Source organism: Salvelinus namaycush, chromosome 26 (assembly GCF_016432855.1).
Source record: "Salvelinus namaycush isolate Seneca chromosome 26, SaNama_1.0, whole genome shotgun sequence".
Lineage (NCBI taxonomy): Eukaryota > Metazoa > Chordata > Actinopteri > Salmoniformes > Salmonidae > Salvelinus > Salvelinus namaycush.
This window is the reverse complement of record NC_052332.1, coordinates 1014723-1035315: the sequence shown is the minus strand read 5'-3', so window position 1 is coordinate 1035315 and position 20593 is coordinate 1014723. Positions and strand designations below refer to the sequence as shown.

Genomic DNA, 20593 nt, shown 5'->3' with positions numbered 1-20593 from the left:
ATACGAAGTATACATGCAGTGGACACTATTTCTGTGTTTTTAGGCCCCATGATGCAATTCATCAGAAAATGGCGTAAAATATGTAGCTGAAGTCCAACAAGAGCGGATACAAATTCATTGCTTTAACTAATTATGACAAATGTTAGGAAAATGTTGAGTAATGTAATGACTTTTCATAAGTTACTTTACACGTAATTTTGGCTGACAATTTTCTAGCTACGCTATCCTTACAATCCGCATAGCATTACAGCAGTATGTACCGGTATGTTAGCTAGTTACCTAACGTTAGTTGGCTACTAATACATCGAACTTGCCAGGCAGAATTATTAACTATCTGCCATCTAACCAACATTAAGTGACTTGATTATTCACATCATTCTTAGCTAAGTGGTATAGTCATTGTGTGTTTCAAACGGACATGGTTCATTCTGGCTATCTACTCAGATTTCAGAGCACTCTCGCATAGAATAACGGATGACTTTACGAACGCTCAACACCTGTTGAATATGGCTGGTATCAGAAAAGGTCTGCAAAAAAAAAAGCGTAATTAAATTGTTGCCAGCAGCACATAGTCACCAACGCTCTGGATAACCAGCTCTGCTAGGGAAAGTAAAATGGTCAGAGTGAGGTGTTCTCTCATTTGTGTCTGGCAGTAGCTAGCCAACATTAGCCAGTTAGCTTGGGTGCTTGACTGCCGTTGAGCGCTCGGATCAGCCCTACTCCTTGACCAGAGCGTCCAGTGTGCCCTTTGAACGCTACGAGAGGGAAACACTGAATTTACGAATGGACAATCTGACAACGCTCTGGATTTACGAACGCCCAGATCTCACTCTATCACTCCAGATTGAATTTACAAACACACCCGAAATAGTAAAATGTTTAGCTAGTCATTTGTTACACTAACAAGCTAGCAAAAGGTTCCATAGCAACAGCAGCAACTTCCGGTAGACAGGCGATGCTCTAGTACGCTCAACTGATACAATACTGTTTGTTTACAGTATACTAAAATTAACTAAGTATATAGTATACAGTACCAGTCAAAAGTTTGGACACATACTCATTCCAGGGTTTTTCTTATTTGAACTATTTTCTACATTGTAGAATAAATAGTGAAGACATCACAACTATGAAATAACACACATGGAATCATGTAGTAACTGTTTGAATGTGACGAGACAGAGACATTCATGCGAGTAACCAGCCTTGTTCTGTACATCACAACACATCCGGGTGTCTCAAGCACCCCGGTATAAACACATGAGTTGCAGTAATGAACATTTACCAACAGATGGCATCACTGTGCCATCTTACACCCATAACATCTTCCCTTTAATAAAATAGGACAGGTGTCAATTCACTAACAAAACAAACCTAGTAATAATTTCCAGCATGAACAGTTTAGTAATTATTATTATTTTTTTTTTTCAGGTAACAACTTACTATCAAAATGTGTTCTCTTTACTTTTTTATCTCTGTCTGTCAACAATCCCTGATGGGAAACCTACAGATTAAGTCTTTTTGGTGGCTGAGACAAACGCCCGTAGCGTGAAAAGACAGGGGGCTTGTCTGCGAGGACTGCGGGTTCCCGCACAGGCGTGTCACCTCACTGTCTAAGGGGAGTATTGATGGGCGAGGGAGCAGCCGACTTGTGATCACCTGGCTCTTCGCCCAGTGCCTCAGGCCCCATGTGACTTGCTGGGGTTCCGTCTTTTGTCATGCGACCCCTTTGACCATCAGGGTTCTGAGTAGGTGCTGGCTCAGCAATCCGAAGGTCAACCCTGTTGCGACGGTACAGTGATCCATTCACGTCGACCAAGTAGGAGCGTGGTGCCACTTTCTGTACACAGGATCCGAGTCTCCAGAGCCCCGTCCGGTCCCCTGGTAGTGGCTTCATTCGCACCGTTTCACCCACCCTGAGCTCAGGTAAGTCTTTTGCTGATTTGTCGTAGATGAACTTGGAGACCTGTCTTCTGTGACGTAGCTTCACCAGCACGTCTGTCACCACACATGGCTCCAGGAGAGTGCTGGCTAATGGCAGAGCTGCTTTTAAGCGCCGTGCCATGAGGCGCTGGGCCGGGCTGCTATCCATGCCTTCTGTCGGGGTATTGCGCCACTGCGCCATTGCTTTCCAGGCATCTTTGCCCTCTCGCAGAGCCTTTTTGCAGAGGTTCTTTGCGATTTTTACTGCGGACTCCGCCTTCACATTAGCTTTTGGGTGTCGTGGTGATGAAGTGACGTGCTCGAATTCCCATCCTGCAGCAAATTTTCGGAACTCAACTCCGGAGAATTGGGGTCCATTGTCTGAAATTACCCTATCTGGCTGGCCATAGCGGGCAAACTGAGCCTTGCAGCGTTTGATCGTTGTCTCTGCTGAGAGGTCGGGGAGGAGGTCAATCTCCCAAAAGTCTGAGTAATGATCGACTACCAGCAGAAAGTCTTTGCCACTGTGCTGGAAGAGATCTAGACTTACTATCTGTCAGGGGCGCATCGGTAGCTCGTGGGACATCATCGTCTCTCTCTGTTGCTCAATGGCATATTCATTGCAGATTGTGCATTTACTGACAGTCTTTGATTTCACTCTGCATTCCTGGCCAATACAGTGTGTCACGTGCTTGTCTGTAACAGGCCTCACCTCCTATGTGACTTGAGTGCACACGCGCCAACATCTCATGGCGCAGAGACCGAGGAATAACGACTCTCTGACACTTGAATATTACTCCGTTTTGAACACTGAGCTCCTCTTTGACTGGCCATTATTCTCTGACGGCTAAAGCAGTTTCTTCCTTGCAGTCGGGCCAGCCCATCATAATCACATACCTCAATGCCTGGAGTTGTCCGTCCCTGTCTGTGTGCTGTCTGATTTGTATAAGGCGCTGGTCCGTAACATTGAGGTAGTCAGCCTGGTTGATGTGTTCAACATCCACTTGCTCTGTTTGTAAGCTGCACACTGCGTGTTGTTCATGCATGGAGCGTGTGTAAATGCCTGATGCAGTAGCCCTGCTGAGCGTGTCACTCACATACATCTCTAGCCCTGGCTTATACACCACCTTGAGGTTGTAGTTTTGTAGGGCCAGTAGCATGCTCTGCAGTCGTTTTGGGGCATTCAGAAGAGGATTGCTGAATATAGCAATAAGGGGCTTGTGATCTGTCTCTGCGGTAATATTGTCGCGCCCGTACAGGTAGTGGTGGAAGCGTTGGCATGCAAACACAATGCTGAGGCACTCCTTCTCTATCTGGGCATAGTTCTGCTCTGTTAGGGTGAGTGCCCTAGAGGCGAATGCCACAGGCTGGCCCTCCTGCATGAGGCAACAGCCAAGTCCATACTGGCTTGAGTCACTCTGAATCGTGACAGGTTTTGACACATTGTAGTATCGCAGTACAGGTGTCTGGGTGACCAGTTTTTTTTATTTCCCCTCACCGCTGCGTCATGTTTTGGGAGCCAATGCCAGATGGCGTCCTTGTCCATGAGCCTCCTTAGTGGCTCACACACTTCAGAGAGCCGCGGTAGGAATTTGGCCAGGTAAGTGACGAATCCGACGAAGCGCTGCACTCCCTTCACGTCAGATGGGTGGGGCATTTCCAAGACAGCCGTCACTTTCAGGATCCGCCTTCAATCCGGTGGAGGACAAGATGTGCCCATGAAAGCGGACCTCTGGCACTTTAAACTGAAGCTTTTTTATGCTTAGCCTTAGCTTGACCTGTCTGCATCTGACCATCAGGGCCAGCAGCTTGGCGTCATGGTCACATTCTGCCTCCTCATCACTGTCCCCACAGCCCACTACGAGGATGTCATCTGCTATAGGTTCCACGCCACTGAGTCCCATCAACAGCTCGTGCTGTTTCCGCTGATACACCTCTGGAGCCACCAATTGGAAGCTTCAACCACCTCTTCCTGCCTCAGGGTGTCCAAAAGGTGGTCATATAGCTGCTGGGCTCGTCGATCTTGCACTGCAGGAAGGCATCTCTGGCGTCCACGAGCGTGAACTCTGGCCTTTGGGAGCTTGTAAAGAACATCCTCCAACGTGGGCATAATGTAATGTGAAAGTCGCAGAGCCCGGTTGAGGTGTTTAGGATCAATGCATATCCGTAGCTTGTCTGGTTTCTTGATGATAACCATATTACTTATCCAGTCTGTAGGCTCAGTGACGGATATCATGTGGCCACCTGCTTCGTATTTGTCAAGCTGAGCCTTCGTAGCTGCTTTCATGGCCACTGGTACATTGCGGGGTGCACACTGGACAGGCTGGATTGCTGCATCCAACTCAAAGTGGACTTCCCCGGGAACTGACTCAACCGGTGCGTTGAAGACATCATGGTACTTGCTTAGGAGTGTCTCCTTGCTCAGGGGCCCAGCCTTGACTTTGTCTATAATGTTAAGATCAGCTGGGATGGTAAAGTTAATAAGCCCAAGGCGCTCGCATGTAGAACCTGACAGTAATGGCTGTTGACTAGCCTCAACTATTTCAAACTCAAGGGTGTGTTTCTGGCCACGTAAAACACACTCTGTCACAAACAGGCCTAAAGAGGTCATGAACTGGCCTGAATACAGTTTCAGCTTGGTGCTACTCTGTGTGAGATTGTCTCTGGGCGCGAGCCTCCTTTTATCTTTAAGGCTCATAACGTTGCATGTGGCCCCTGAATCTATCTGGCATTCCTGTGGTTTATTATTAAGTAGCAGAGTGACAAACCACTTTTTCCCTTTTGCCTTCACTGCCCCTATGCACTCGCTAGCATATACATCCTCTGTGCTGTTGTTCCCTTCATCTGTGTTTGTTTCAATGGAGTGCACCTTACCCTCCTTTCTCTTGCTTTTCATGCAGACCCTTGCAAAGTGATTAGCTGTACCACAGGATTTGCATATTTTTCCATAGGCTGGGCAGTGTTCTTTTCCTCGTCCATGAGAAATGCCACAATATCGGCATGTATTGGGGTTGTCTACTGCAGAGTTGGCTGTAGTATTAGCATTAGCTGTGGCAAAGGGGAATTTCTTTACTGGCTGCCTGAATGTAGCATTGACATTGTCCATATGTTGCCTTTCTAGCTCCATGGACCTTATCCGTATATCAGTAAGCTCTGCTGCACGGCATGTCTCCACCGCCAAGACCAGCGTCAGGTCACGTTCTCTCAGCAAACGTCTGCGGGTGCCCTCATCAGTTATTTATTTTATTTCACCTTTATTTAACCAGGTAGGCTAGTTGAGAACAAGTTCTCATTTGCAACTGCGACCTGGCCAAGATAAAGCATAGCAGTGTGAACAGACAACAACACAGAGTTACACATGGAGTAAACAATAAACATATAACATGGTAGAAAAAAAGAGAATCTATATACAATGTGTGCAAAAGGCATGAGGAGGTAGGCAATAAATCGAATAATTACAATTTAGCAGATTAACACTGGAGTGATAAATCAGATGATCATGTGCAAGTAGAGATACTGGTGTGCAAAAGAGCAGAAAAGTAAATAAATAAAAGCAGTATGGGGGGTGAGGTAGGTAAATTGGGTGGGCTATATACCGATGGACTATGTACAGCTGCAGCGATCGATTAGCTGCTCGGATAGCAGATGTTTAAAGTTGTTGAGGGAGATAAAAGTCTCCAACTTCAGAGATTTTTGCAATTCGTTCCAGTCGCAGGCAGCAGAGAACTGGAAGGAAAGGCGTCCAAATGAGGTTTTGGCTTTAGGGATGATCAGTGAGATACACCTGCTGGAGCGCGTGCTACGGGTGGGTGTAGCCATCGTGACCAGTGAACTGAGATAAGGCGGCACTTTACCTAGCATAGCCTTGTAGATGACCTGGAGCCAGTGGGTCTGACGACGAACAGTTATGCCAAGCACAATCTTATCTCTGATCAGTTCATCTCTTAAAGCACCATAGTCACATGTAGCTGTCTTTTCCCTTAACCTAGTGACAAAGTTGTCAATGGACTCCCCGTCCTCCTGTTTGCAACAACTGAACACATAACGCTCGTAGATGACGTTCTTTGCTGGCTTAAAGTAATGTTCAAGAGCATCAAGAATAGCTATAGCGTTACCTTGCTGAGCTGCTGTTAGGTTCAGGTTGTGTTTGTATACGTGTCGGCATTCAGTTCCCATTATAGTCCTCAAAGTGGCAGCCACTACCTCATCGTCCTTTTCCAGAAGTCCCGTTGCTAGCGCATAGTCCTCCCATTCACCTCTAAACGTATCCCAGTTCGTGCTCCAATCCCCGCTGAGCTTCATAACGGCGGGAGGGGGAATGTTCGCTGCCATGTCTAACCGGTGCTAACAACACTGAAGCTAACTAGCAAACTCACTCTAGCTAAGGCCAATTCCGGCGAAATTTTACTCAAATAAGCATTTGTTTGGTAAACCAGAACAGGTTACTCTAATTTGCGGAAAGCATGGTTAGTTATCCCTCTTCTGACACCATGTTTGAATGTTAAATGACGAAACAGAGACATTCATGCGAGTAACCAGCCTTGTTCTGTACATCACAACACATCCGGGTATCTCAAGCACCCCGGTATAAACACATGAGTTGCAGTAATGAACATTTACCAACAGATGGCATCACTGTGCCATCTTACACCCATAACAGTAACCAAGTGTAAAATCTAAATATATTTTATATTTGAGATTCTTCAAAGTAGCCACCCTTTGCCTTGATGACAGCTTTGCACACTCTTGGCATTCTCTCAACCAGCTTCCTGTGGTAGTCAGCTGGAATGCATTTCAATGAACAGGTGTGCCTGTTAGTTTGTGGAATTTCTTTCCTTGCTGCGCTTCAGCAATCAGTTGTGTTGTGACAAGGTAGGGGTGGTATATAGAAGATAGACCTATTTGGTAAAATAACAAGTCCATATTATGGCAAGAACAGCTCAAATAAGCAAAGAGAAACGACAGTCCATCATTACTTTAAGACATGAAGGTCAGTCAAAACATTTCAAGAACTTTGAAAGTTTCTTCAAGTGCAGTCACAAAAACCATCAAGCACTATGATGAAACTGGCTCTCATGAGGACCGCCACGGGAAAGGAAGACCCAGAGTTACCTCTGCTGCAGAGGATACGTTCAAGTAAATGTAAATGCTTCAGAGTTCAAGTAACAGACACATCAACTGTTCAGAGGAGACTGCGTGAATCAGGCCTTCATGGTCGAATTGATGCTGAAAAAAAACAAACTACTAAAGGACACCAATAAGAAGAGACTTGATTGGTCCAAGAAACCCGAGCAATGGACTTTAGACCGGTGGAAATCTGTAATTTGGTCTGATGAGTCCAAATTTGACACTTTTTGTTCCAACCGCCGTGTCTTTGTGAGACGCAGAGAAGGTGAAAAGATGATCTCTGTATGTGTGATTCCCACCGTGCAGCATGAGGTGGTGGTGTGATGGTGCTTTTCTGGTGACACTGTCAGTGAAGTATTTAAAATTTAAGGCACACTTAATCAGCATGGCTACCAAAGCATTCTGCAGCGATACACCACCCCATCTGGCTTGTGCTTAGTGGGACTATCATTTGTTTTTCAACAGGACAATGACACAAAACACCTCCAAGCTTTGTAAGGGCTATTTGACGAAGAAGGAGAGTAATGTAGTGCTGCATCAGATGACCTGGCCTCCACAATCACCTGACTTCAACCCAATTGAGATGGTTTGGGACGAGTTGAACCGCAGAGTGAAGGAAAAGCAGCCAACAAGTGCTCAGCATATGTGGGAACTCCTTCAAGACTGCATTCCAGGTGAAGCTGGTTGAGAGAATGCCAAGAGTGTGCAAAGCTGTCAAGGCAAAGGGTGGCTAATTTGACGAATCTAAAATATATTTTGATTTGTTTAACACTTTTTTGGTTACTACATGATTCCACATGTGTTATTTCATAGTTTTGATGTCTCCACTATTATTCCACAATGTATAAAAAAGTAAAGAATAAAGAAAAACCCTTGAATGAGTAGGTGTCCAAACTTTTGAATGGTACTGTATACTCATTAAGTATGTACTGTAGTATACAGTATATGTTAGTATAGGTATTCGAACACAGTTATTGTCATGTGGTTAATCAAAATTCTATCCAAATCTAAATGAAAATGCTAAATGTAAAAAGGTACTATTGCCATTGCCGACTATGTAAAAATAGCCGACAAAGCCCACGAATAACATTAGCAGGTATAAAATATCCTGATAAAATAAATATCCAATAAATCAGTCTGGCCTGTCTGCAAAGAACTTGAAACATTGTATCAACTTGGGTCCAGCTGAAGCTTGCCCTAGCAAACTTGCAACATTGTAATTGGATAAAATATTCTGGGCCCTCAGTTTCCCCGCCAGTGAGCTCCAGTCAGACACAGCTATAGGCTATTTGGTGTCAAGGGATAAGAAGTAATCTGGTAGGCCTATTTTATGATGTTTCCACTGGATCAGAGCATGACAGTATTCCCATTTCAAGCTGAGTGGTAATTGAAAGGGCGAGAGCTGGAAAGACTTAAAATACATTGAGGAACTATTGTCATTCTCAATGGATGTAAAAACAGTTTGTTTGCTTGCTGTTTGAGGTGAAGAAAACATTACTTTGAGAAGCTAATTGGATAGCTCAAATCACTGTGCATGCAGCTTCCACGACCCCACATCAAAGTTAGATACTACGCGAGTTAGATACTATTCATAACTTTTAAAACCATGACCAGAGAGACTGTCATAGAATGCAGAAAAGAGCTGCTCTTTTTATGACTGAGTTCATGTTGAAGTTTTTAAGCACTGTTAACACTTTCACGAACCATAAAACATGCTTCTCCCTATAACCAACCAACACACTGCAGCTGCAAGGAATGAGCAGCCAAATGTAGCCTATTGATAAGCCTGCGTTTTATTATTTGCGGCTCATCATTTCTATTTTAATATCAAGGAATATTTGTGCATGAGGCAAAAATAATGCAGTGCAACTTGAGTTTCAACATCGTGCAGGACGGTGCCCACTCTCTCTGGTCAGTCTTACTTGAGGACGGGAGAGAGAGCAGGGACTGTGAGAGACAGGCCCTCTGCTGCTCTATCCCTCCATTCGCTGAGACTGACCATCAGAAAAATCCAGTAAAACAAAAAAGCTAATTATTTGTATTTATGCTCAGCTGTGCCTCTTTAGTAAAACTGATTTATTTAAGTTTTGAAATATAATATGGTCTGAGAATAACAATATTGTCAGGTCAAGCAATTAGGCTACTGCACAAACCTCATTCCTACAGAACAGTTTTTATTAGGGTAATGTTGCATAGGTGAACAGTTTTTAAGTCATATTTTAAAAAGTTAATCTGTGGTAAATCTTGGCTTGGTTTTTAACGACCCGAAAGTGATAGACTCAGAAACAGTTGGTGACTACTGCTTTACTTACTAGCTTTTGCCCATAGTTATAGAATAGATTATTATGTAAACACTGAACAGGGAGTCAACATTAAATCAGTTATTCCTGTCACAGTGTTAATTAGCTTGCTTGAACTTATTGTGTTTCACCTTCAAGTTATTAATCTTTAGAAAGATATAGTGCATTCGGAAAGTATTCAGACCCCTTGACTTTTTCCACATTTTTTGTTACATTATAGCCTTATTCTAAAATTGGTTAAAATTGTTTCCCCCCTCAATCTAAACACACTATCCCATAATGAAAAAGCAAAAGCAGGTTTAGACATTTTTGCTAATGTAGTCAATAAAAAACAGAAATATCACATTTACATAAGTATTCAGACCCTTTAACTCAGTACTTTGTTGAAGCACCATTGGCAGCGATTACAGCCTCAAGTCTTTTTGGGTATGACACTTCAAGCTTGGCACACCTGTATTTGGGGAGTTTTTCCCATTTCTCTCTGCAGATCCTCTCAAGCTCTGTCAGGTTGGATGAGGAGCGTTGCTGCAGGTCTCTCCAGAGATGGTATATCGGGTTCAAGTCTGGGCTCTGGCTGGGCCACAAAGACATTCAGAGACTTGTCTTGAAGCCACTCCTGCGTTGTCTTGGCTGTGTGCTTAGGGTCGTTGTCCTGTTTGAAGGTGAACCTTTGCCTCATTCGGAGGTCCTGATGGCTCTGGAGCAGGTTTTCATCAATGATCTCTATACTTTGCTCTGTTAATCTTTGCCTCGATCCTGACTAGTATCCCAGTCCCTGCCAGTGAAGAACATCCCCAAAGCATTATGCTGCCACCACCATGCTTCACCGTAGGGATGGTGCCAGGTTTCCTCCAGACGTGACGCTTGGCATTCAAACCAAAAAATTCAATATTGGTTTCATCAGACCAGATAATCTTGTTTCTCATGGTCTGAGAGTCTTTAGGTGCCTTTTGGCAAACTCCAAGCGGGCTGTCATGTGCCTTTTACTGAGGAGTGGCTTTCGTCTGGCCACTCTACCATAAAGGCCTGATTGGTGGCGTGCTGCAGAAATGGTTGTCCTTCTGGAAGGTTTTCTCATCGCCAGAGGAACTCTAGGTTCTTGGTCACCTCCCTGACCAAGGCCCTTCTCCCCCGATTGCTCAGTTTGGCCAGGCGGCCAGCTATCGGAAGAGTTTGTGGTTTCAAACTTTTTCCATTTAAGAATGATGGAGGCCACTGTGTTCTTGGGGACCTTCAATGCTGCAGAAATGTTTTGGTACCCTTCCCCAGATCTGTGCCTCGACACAATTCTGAGCTCTACGGACAATTTCTTCGACCTCATGGCTTGACCTATGGGAACTTATATAGACAGGAGTGTGCCTTTCCAAATAATGTCCAATCAATTGAATTTACCACAGGTGGACTCAAGGATCTCAACGATGATCAATGGAAACAGGATGCACCTGAGCTCAATTTCGAATCTCATAGCAAATGGTCTGAATACTTCTGTAAATAAGGTATTTATGTTTCTCATTTATAATAAACTTGCAAAAAAATCGAAACCTGTTTTGCTTTCATTATGAGGTATGTTATGTAGGTTTAAAAAAATTGTTTTAATACATTTTAAAATAAGGCTAACTAACAAACTGAATAATGTTAAGGGTCTGAATACTTTCCAAAGGCACTGTATTAAAACGATACACTTACCATAAGCTCGAGTTCTGTGCGATGAACCCCCAGTTTCTTGAGCCCAATGGACAGGTCGTTGACGCAGATGCCCCCATCACCATTCACGTCCAGGACTTGAAACAGCACTTTCAGTCTGTGGTCCTGCTCGGGTCCACCACAAAGTTCGCATGGATACGATGGCTCACAGGAGTCATCACAGGAACCTGTTTTCTCTCCTGACAACGGCCGCTCCCGAGCTGGAGGTGGGGATGGGAAGGATGGACCCCCAGTATCCTCGACCCCGCCACCTGGGTCAGATCCCCGGTGCGCCTCATCTGCTTGGCATTGACAGAAGACCACGCTGAGCAAGGGGGACACGAACGACCCTTGCTTGTGCATCATACGGGTGGAACCAATATTATCAAACTATTAAAATCGATAGCCGATATTTTACTATATCTAAATTTAATGTGAATTGGGGTAGCTTGGCTAGCTGCCAAAAATGGACAAGTCTATTTTAGCCACCACGTCACGTGCGTTCTAACTAAATTGTTCAGAAGGACTACTAAAAGTAGTGCAGACAAAACAGTCAAATGTAAACCTTGCAATGTAACCATCTTATTCCACCGTTATCCAGGTTTAGCCCATAACGGTTGACTTCTTTAATTCTCTGCTAACTCGGTTAGCTTACTAGCAACCGGTATAATAGCTAGCTAGCTAACGTTAGCTATTTTAGCTACGTCTGCCAGCTGAGAAGTGATGAGGTGGATGCTGAGCCGCGTTACAATGTAACTTAGTCAATATACTGTAAATTTCAACAAGTTTTTGCTGTAATGTGCCACGAAAGTCACTTCAGTGATACCTTCTACTGGTATTGAAGATGTCCACAGCCCTTTCTTGGCTATAGCCGGTGAATTCCTCCCGTTTGACTTGGCAGTTGGATTGATAAGTGATACCACAAAAAAAAAAGCCGGTGCCGTAAAGGGCTCTTCCTGCCTACTTAGCGTTTTCAACCTAGGGTTCCTGCCAGGAAATGACTAGTGAAGAATGAACAGTGAATAGGGAGGGTGTTGGAATGTGCATGATGGATAGGTCCAGTAGCCAATCACCATCGTTGATGTAAATTTGTAAAACCCAGAACGAAACCGGTTAAAATGAATCCATAAATGAAAAAAAAACGAATCTCATGAAAAACATCCACATTACAACACAGCCTACATTCATATTGATGCAATGTTGACATTTTGTCAATTTGTTGTTGTTTTTTACTACATGGAGCGAGATAATTACTTTAATTGGGATAAACAATTGGCATTTAGTTTAGCCAACCGCAGCAGGCAAAACTGGAGGAATGTAACCAACCACAGTTGGTTGGGCGGAGTTCTAACCACAACGAACGTAAGCGTTGTTTGTAGGAAGAAGAAGCCGATTCTGGAAGCCATTACGTTGCGCAGATCAATTGAGTAAATCCTACTATTTTACGTACAATACGCACAATTATTTAAAAGAAACAGCAATTTATGCAAATATGGCATCGAATGGCAAAAAGAGAAAAATGAATTTTTCGGAGAGAGAGGTCGAAATTATTGTGGAGGAAATTGAGAAACAAAAGCACATACTCGTTAACCACTTCAATGCGGGAGTCACTCACATAGCAAAGAATAACGCGTGGATAGAAATCCTGAAGAAGGTGAACGCTGTAACAACCTGCCCAAGAGAATTGGCCGAGGTCAAGAAGAAGTGGTCGGATATGAAGACCGAGGTGAGGCGCAAAGTGGCACAGGCGAGGGCGGCAATTGAGGAGACCACTACCGACTGCACTCCGGTTCCCGTTATCCTCACTGCTATGCAGCAGCGTATTTGTAACCTCTTGGGAGAGGCGACTATCATCAGTTTACCTGCTGGAGACCCAAATGCTGAGATAACTTTACCTGTTACTATGAGCTCAGTCACCACCGTGACACTCACGGAAAGTACGCTTTTCATACGTTTCTAACCAGGCTGCAATGACTTTGGCAAGAAGAGCTAGAGCAAATTCCAGTTTTTCAAAGCTCAAATTTCCCACATTACTAGTATGAAGATGATAACGTTATTTATTTATGTCACAATAACCATTTATTCAGGTTGCCACCCCAAATGAAAGGGAAAACATTCGCTTTTAATACATTGCTTAACCTATTCAAAACACTGTTTCTGATATTTGTAGGCCTTCAGACAGCTTCAGCATCATGCGAGGAGACGAAATCCCTAGATGGTAAGTCGTTTTTTCGGTTTGAAGTGTCTGGTTCTGTAAATTGTTATGGAGGCAGTCGCAAGGTGAACAGGCTTTTCTTACAGCCCAGCACTAACACATATGATGCAGCTAATCAAGGTCTTAATTTTAATAGTAGAATCAGAAGTGTTAGTGCTAGGCTGGAGAAAAATCTTACACAGCCTGTAGCTCTCTGGGACCAGGAGTGAAGAATCCTTTTCTAACAAGCTGTCTTTTTCCCACCAGCTGAGACCACGTACCACACCCTGGAGGAAGGCGGCATGGTGGAGTACTGCACCACCACCGAGGCCACACCCACCGTGGTGACCGCCATGGAGTCGCATCCAGTGGAAATGCTGACGGCAGTGTCTTCGACCCAACCGCCCAGCCAGGCCAAGCCCCAGGAGCTGAAGAGCCGCATTGCCCTCAACTCGGCACGGCTCCTTCAGGAACAGCGGGTCACCAATGTGCACGTGAGGCAGATCGCTCAGCATCTGGAGGGCCAGAACCAATTAATTCAGATGATCCGTAGGTCCCAGGAGGCGCAGGCCTACGCCCAGGAGAGGCAGGCCCAGGCCCTGGAGGGCACCCATGCAGCCTTGCTGGCCCTGGTTCAGATGATGAGGCCGGCTCTCAAAGACCTGAGGAAGTTCCTGCAGAGCGGGACTGACAACTCCAACAACTCGGGGACTCCTGCAGAGGGCTCGCAATAGAGGCCCAAGATCCCGTTGCCACAGCCAGCCGAGAATGAACAATGTGTGTGTGTGTGTGTGTGTCAGAGAGAGAGTGTGTGTCAGAGAGAGAGTGTGTGTCAGAGAGAGAGTGTGTGTCAGAGAGAGAGTGTGTGTCAGAGAGAGAGTGTGTGTCAGAGAGAGAGTGTGTGTCAGAGAGAGAGTGTGTGTCAGAGAGAGAGTGTGTGTGTCAGAGAGAGAGTGTGTGTGTCAGAGAGAGAGAGTGTGTGTCAGAGAGAGAGAGTGTGTGTCAGAGAGAGAGAGTGTGTGTCAGAGAGAGAGAGTGTGTGTCAGAGAGAGAGAGTGTGTGTCAGAGAGAGAGAGTGTGTGTCAGAAAGAGAGAGTGTGTGTCAGAGAGAGAGTGTGTCAGAGAGAGAGTGTGTGTGAGAAAGAGAGAGAGTGTGTGTGAGAGAGTGTGTGTGAGAGAGTGTGTGTATGAAATGTGTTTGTGAGCTTGCTCATGCTTGTATGAAATATGAGAACTTTGAGAGAAAGATAACTGCAATGAGTTCCCTTAGAATGAGCATGCACAGAGGTTTAGGGTTGTAGTTCTAGATAGACATACTACATATCTAGATAGAAATAAGTTGCTGTAATGGTTGTAAAATGAAGTCACATTTTCCACTATTGATTGGTATAATTGACCATAGCCATACTTACTAAAAAGAGTATATAAAATCTTCAAAAACATATTCTTCTTAGAAGAACTAAATTGACCCAGGCAGAGCTGTTCTATTATTTCAGTTGTTATTCCTTATATGAAATTGGAATGGAAGCCATTTTTCTTTACAGACAATGGGCCAGAATTGCATCACGATTTTGTATCTGTGCAGAATTGTTTATTTTTCCAAGTGATATCAAATATTTAAAAAATCATAGCAACAAAAATAAACTTTGTTTAAATGATACCATGAAATATTCGTCTTTACTTTAGTATTTTTCAACCTTTTCTCTATGTTTATGTTATTGCATTTGTAGGACTGAATCTGACCCATTCATCTCTGTAGTGTTTTAAATTGTGTCACTATTTCATTAACTGAAATATTGGGGATCTGATGGGAAAATACAGGTAGTTGATGCTGATACCACTTACTGTAAAATGTGTGCTTTAATGCAATACGAATCTGGGGATGCAACGTCAATGTTACAATTACCAGCAGATGGCGGTATATGTTAAGATTTAAATCACAATTTGACATTACAGCGTGTAGACTTATTTTAGTGATTTCTCAGGTCTACAAATAAACCTACGTTGATGTTTTCACATAATAGTCATATGTTGAGAGTAGGTCTATAGAGGAACGCAATTTTCTTATGTCGTTTTTTTAATCAAATTAGCCTAACATGTTGATTGAGGTGTATTAATGAACAGAAAATTATATCACTTTTGGTTGGATAAAATAAATTGATTCTAATGTTTAAGATGTTTATATATGTAAAGACTGTATCAAGTCAGGTGACTTATTAAACATAATGCAAAACGTAACCTACACGCTTCTCTAAGCCAATAGGCGGTGCTTAGCAGCTCTGTTTGGAAGAGAGGAGGGACAAGACCAGCCCACCCTGATTCAAAGTAAAGTGTGAATGTCCTTTTATTGGCCTGAGGAGATGTCCTGTTGTCTTCGTTGAACATGAGGTAAACTACTTCTTTGACATAATTTCACTGCCTTCGAGTTGTGCTTGTGTTGTGTATCACCTTGGTGAATTAATGTCGGCCTGTGGGTGAAATGCGATTGTGTTTGCGTGGAGGGTTGACAAGAAATACTTGGTAAAATGTATGCAGAAGAGTCGAATTGGATCATGGGACGAACGAACTACCTTTCATTGTTATTGTTGACGGATGCTGACTCCTGGAAATCACCGATTAGCGAATAAATGTGTGCATTAAATTGTTTGGGGAATGGTGTAGTTTATTGTAATTTCTTAATCCCATAACCAACACGGTGTAAAGAAAAGCCAAATCTTTACAAAGCATTTATTCTGTGTAGGGTATGCCTTCAAAATATTTTCTTTAGAGTTGGCCAAATTGAATACCGTAAATAAGTTTGTTATAGATATTTAATGAAAGGCTTATTACCTATGTGAGATAAATTGGGGATAACATATGAGATGTGTTTGTAATCATCTCCAGCATATATGATCGTAATAAAGCACCTATTATTGTATTTTTTCCCCTGCTCCAGGTCCAAATCAACACTGGGTCATCAGAGATACTGAGCCAACACAATCAAGGACTTCCAAGCTCCTGATTGAAAACGATTTAAAAAAAAAAACTTTGTTTCATTTCCTATACTTTTTGTTGGTCAATCCCAAAGGTTTAATTTAGGAATGTCTGCTGCATAAACCTATCAATTATTGACATATTTCAGTTCACCAGTTCAACCGTCTCAATGGCGTTTTTAATGAAAAAGAAGAGGTTTAAGTTTCAAATCCATTTTACATTGGAGGAGCTCACAGCCGTGCCGTTTGTCAACGTGGTACTTTTCTGCAAGATCCGATTGTTGGACGGTGGGGACTTTGCCGTCTCATCATCCAGGTAAAAAACAATTATCATGTCAATGCATTTTTTACATGGGGTAGGGTAGGCTATTGCTAGCCTGGGTACCAGTCTGTTTTACATGACAATTCTGTAAGGGGGTTGCAAGAAAGCAGGAACAGGCTGGCACCCAGGCTAGGCTATTGCCTGAATGTCCTGAAAGCTTGATTTGATCAATGTAGGTTGGCACAAGAGTTTTATCAATGTAGGGCACAAGAAGGATTAGCCTGAGTAGGCCTACACAATAGATGACAAGTGGAGCACACCTATTAGTATTGTAAACAGAGGATTATTAGGTAGCTATAATAAGCAAGGTCAGTTTTCTAAACATAATATATGTTTCTTTAAGAGAATAATAGGATCTCGAGAATAATAGGTGAATTGGCTACTTGGATCCCTGCCAAAAGTTGCAACAAATGTGTTTAGGTTTTGTGCATTATATTTGTTGCTTTTTGCAGATTTGTCACTCTGCCTGTTTTAAAAAAACAAACATTTTTCTGTGCGCAGACACCAAATAATAATTTTAGCAGTTTGTTTAATGGAATGATATAGGGATATCTCCATATTATCCTTTTTGGCAACAATTACATTTTTGTATATGTACATTTATGTATAAGTAGGCCTACTTGCAGGTAGGTAAATGGCACAGATGTTTAAATTGTATTGCGTCAAATTGCTTGCTGTGATTGTGTGTGAGTGCTCCTATCGTTTCCCTGTCACACTCAGCGCTCGAAGTTGGCAGATGGCAGTGACCTTTCCAAGCAATTATTTTCCTTATAAATTGTTTTGAGTTAAATATCAAATGTAGACTGACAAGGTGGAAACAAGTGTTTTTGTAGACAGTTATCCTTCATAGGCTTGGTTCATTTCAATTAATTGCATTCCTACACTCATCTTACACCATCTGGGAGTCTCCATTTGTAATTGTGTGTTTATATCTCAGCATGGGGGATATGTTCAGGCATGGGGGAAATGTGGAAATCCATGGATGTAGTACTCCAAAGCAAGTAGTACTCCAAAGCAAAACAGTCCTTCTCATAACAGTTGTAATCCTCCTAGAGCTGTATGTCCGCCAGACAGGGTGGCCTACATGTTAATCGATCTATAGTAGCGGTCTGTTAAGTGGTACCCCGTCCCACCGTCTACCAAAAATTATCAGCAGCAACCCCACCCACCAGTGTGTAGCATCCCTTTACTATATTCCTGCACTAGTCCACTTACTCTAACCCTTCACGTTAGCGCAGGACTAGCCCTAGTCTATGTACACTAGGCTACAGCCCTAGTTCTCTGCTACAGTTGTTTTTCTCCTTCCCCCTCTCGTCATGTTTTGGGTAATGATCTCATCCACTCTCTCCCTGGAATTACTGTCTTTGATTAAGACACCAGGGTCTAGTTAGCCTCTGCAGAGAGAGAGAGGGAGATCTGTCAGGGTATTATGCAGATTTATACAACGGGTGGGTCTAATCCTGAATGCTGATTGATTAAAACTGCATTCCAGCCGGTGTCTATTCCACAAGTTACCACCAGCTAAATCTATGGCGTTAAAATGCATATTTACTCTGTTCCATCTGACTGCGCAATCCACTGTCTCATCAGCCCAGCCAGGAAATTTATAAACTTGATCTCCACTATAAAAAGCATCTAGAAATTATCTCACATTTCTTTTAGACTAACATTTAGTTTTCAACAGCAGAGATTTGTATAAACCTTACTGTCTGTCTCTCCGACATTTGCAACATTGTTTCAATATTCAAATTCGATTTTCAGTTGTCCCATAGTAATGAAAGCATCATTTTTACTAATATATACAAAGAAATGTAATTTGAAAAAAGGTCAAACGAAACGAAGTACAGCTAGTTTGCAGTCTTTCCAGCTTCTGCTTGAAGTGATTGTGTTAGCTGTGTTGTTGGCTAGCTCCTCTGAACAACAGTGTCCTGAAGAGTGAGCACATTTTCTATGCCAGGCTAAATCGCGCCTCATTAGCTCATCGTTATGGATGTATTGAAATAAATGTCACTAGAAAACAGCTTAAACAAATGCAAATGCTGCTACTTTGTTTTTATTCTGGCTGCACTGTTTGACGTGGCTGTAAATTAGCCGTAGTTGGCTGGGTTGCCTTTGCCTTGCTTAATGGAGAGAACTCTGTCGTCAAAGCACTTCATTTAATATTGTCAAGGTGTAGGGTTTGAAATAGTGGATTAGATAAATGGCTAGATTCTACAGTGCTGGCCAACATTATTGTCATCCCCAGCGACTGTGTTACAAGGGTTGTTGTTACATCTCTCATTCTCGTGCATATGTTGCTTGTATGAAAGGGCCTGAATTGAAAAAGAGACGTTGATTTGTGTTTCAACTCTGGAAGAGACTGAGTTGGCAACTTTGACGAGACATTGCTGTAATGTCGACAAGGCAACGCTGAATCAAAGGACTCTGACCTAACGTTGAACCTCTTGGATTGTCAGCTCTGCAAACCAACCAACCAGATTTCTAGTTTGGGTGCAAACTGTACATTTGTCAAAGCACCTAACCACCACGTACGTATACAGTAGATACATAAGTCAAAGTATGATGTATTAGTAGTTGTAGAAGTCTTAGTGTCATTATTGTCACGTTCGTTCTCCTCCTCATCTGAGGAGGAGCATGGATCGGACCAAAACGCAGAGTGATATGAATACATCTTCTTTTATTAGACACGAAGACGAAACGAACACTATACAAACTAATACAAAAAACAATAAACCACGAACGTGAAGCTACAAAAGAAAGTGCACACAAGCTACTAACGTTAGACATAGACAATTACCCACAATAGCCTAATGCCTATGGCTGCCTTAAATATGGCTCCCAATCAGAGACAATGAATGACAGCTGTCTCTGATTGAGAACCATTCAGGCAACCATAGACATACCTAGACACCTACACTCAACACAAACCCATACACTCTACCCAAAACCCCCTATACCATACAACCACCCAAGACGAGACAAATACACAAACATCCCCCCCTGTCACACCCTGACCTAACCAAAATATTACAGAAAATAAAGATAACTAAGGCCAGGGCGTGACAGTACCCCCCCCCCCAAAGGTGCGGACTCCGGCCGCAAAACCTGACACAGAAGGGGAGGGTCCGGGTGGGCCTTCCTACGGCGGCGGCTCGGGTGCGGGACGTGGCCCCCACTCCACCATAGTTAATACCCGCTTTGGTGGCTCTGGCAGATCCTGGCTGACTGGCGGCCCTGGCAGATCCTGGCTGGCTGGCGGCTCTGGCAGATCCTGGCTGGCTGACGGCTCTGGCAGATCCTGGCTGGCTGGCGGCTCTGGCAGATCCTGGCTGGCTGGCGGCTCTGGCAGATCATGGCTGGCTGGCGGCTCTGGCAGATCATGGCTGGCTGACGGCTCTGGCTGGTCATGGCTGGCGGACGGCTCTGGCTGGTCATGGCTGGCGGACGGCTCTGGCTGGTCATGGCTGGCGGACGGCTCTGGCTGGTCATGGCTGGCGGACGGCTCTGGCTGGTCATGGCTGGCGGACGGCTCTGGCTGGTCATGGCTGGCGGACGGCTCTGGCTGGTCCTGTCTGGCGGACGGCTCTGGCTGATCCTGTCTGGCGGACGGCTCTGGCTGATCCTGTCTGGCGGACGGCTCTGGCTGATCCTGTCTGGCGGACGGCTCTGGCTGATCCTGTCTGGCGGACGGCTCTGGCTGATCCTGTCTGGCGGACGGCTCTGGCTGATCCTGTCTGGCGGAAGGCTTTGGCTGATCCTGTCTGGCGGAAGGCTCTGGCCCTGCCAGTGCGGGGAGGTGGAATAACCCGCACCGGGCTATGCACACGTACAGGAGACACCATGCGCTCTACCGCATAACACGGTGTCTGCCCGTACTCTCGCACTCCACGGTAAGCATAGGGAGTTGGCGCAGGCCTCCTACCTGACTTCGCCACACTCCCCTTTAGCCCCCCCCCCCCAAGAAATTTTTTGGGCTGACTCACAGGCTTCCTACCGCGTCGTCGTGCTGCCTCCATTCGCCGGTATCCCTCCTCACACTGCTCCAGAGAATCCCAGGCGGGCTCCGGCATTCTCC

General features: G+C 44.2%; 2 protein-coding genes across 3 annotated transcripts in view; both read left to right on the top strand.

The window, feature by feature from the left end:
* The first annotated feature begins 12377 nt into the window (after positions 1 to 12377).
* LOC120021776 (nuclear apoptosis-inducing factor 1-like) lies at positions 12378 to 14079 on the top strand. The gene is made up of 3 exons (XM_038965624.1): positions 12378 to 12967; positions 13201 to 13248; positions 13492 to 14079. The coding sequence occupies exons 1-3, from the start codon at positions 12523 to 12525 to the stop codon at positions 13956 to 13958; spliced, it is 960 nt and encodes a 319-aa protein (XP_038821552.1). The 5' UTR covers positions 12378 to 12522; the 3' UTR covers positions 13959 to 14079.
* Positions 14080 to 15529: 1450 nt separating this feature from the next.
* Positions 15530 to 20593, top strand: part of LOC120020893 (protein FAM102A-like) — a 76150-nt gene continuing 71086 nt past the window's right edge. The window contains exons 1-2 of one of the 2 annotated variants that reach the window (XM_038964512.1): positions 15530 to 15612; positions 16160 to 16512. In XM_038964512.1, coding sequence (XP_038820440.1) covers positions 16367 to 16512 — 146 coding nt within the window. In that variant the 5' untranslated portion in view covers positions 15530 to 15612; positions 16160 to 16366. Of the gene's footprint in view, positions 15613 to 15632; positions 15854 to 16159; positions 16513 to 20593 lie in introns of those variants that run through there. The other variant, XM_038964513.1, reaches the window with a different exon arrangement.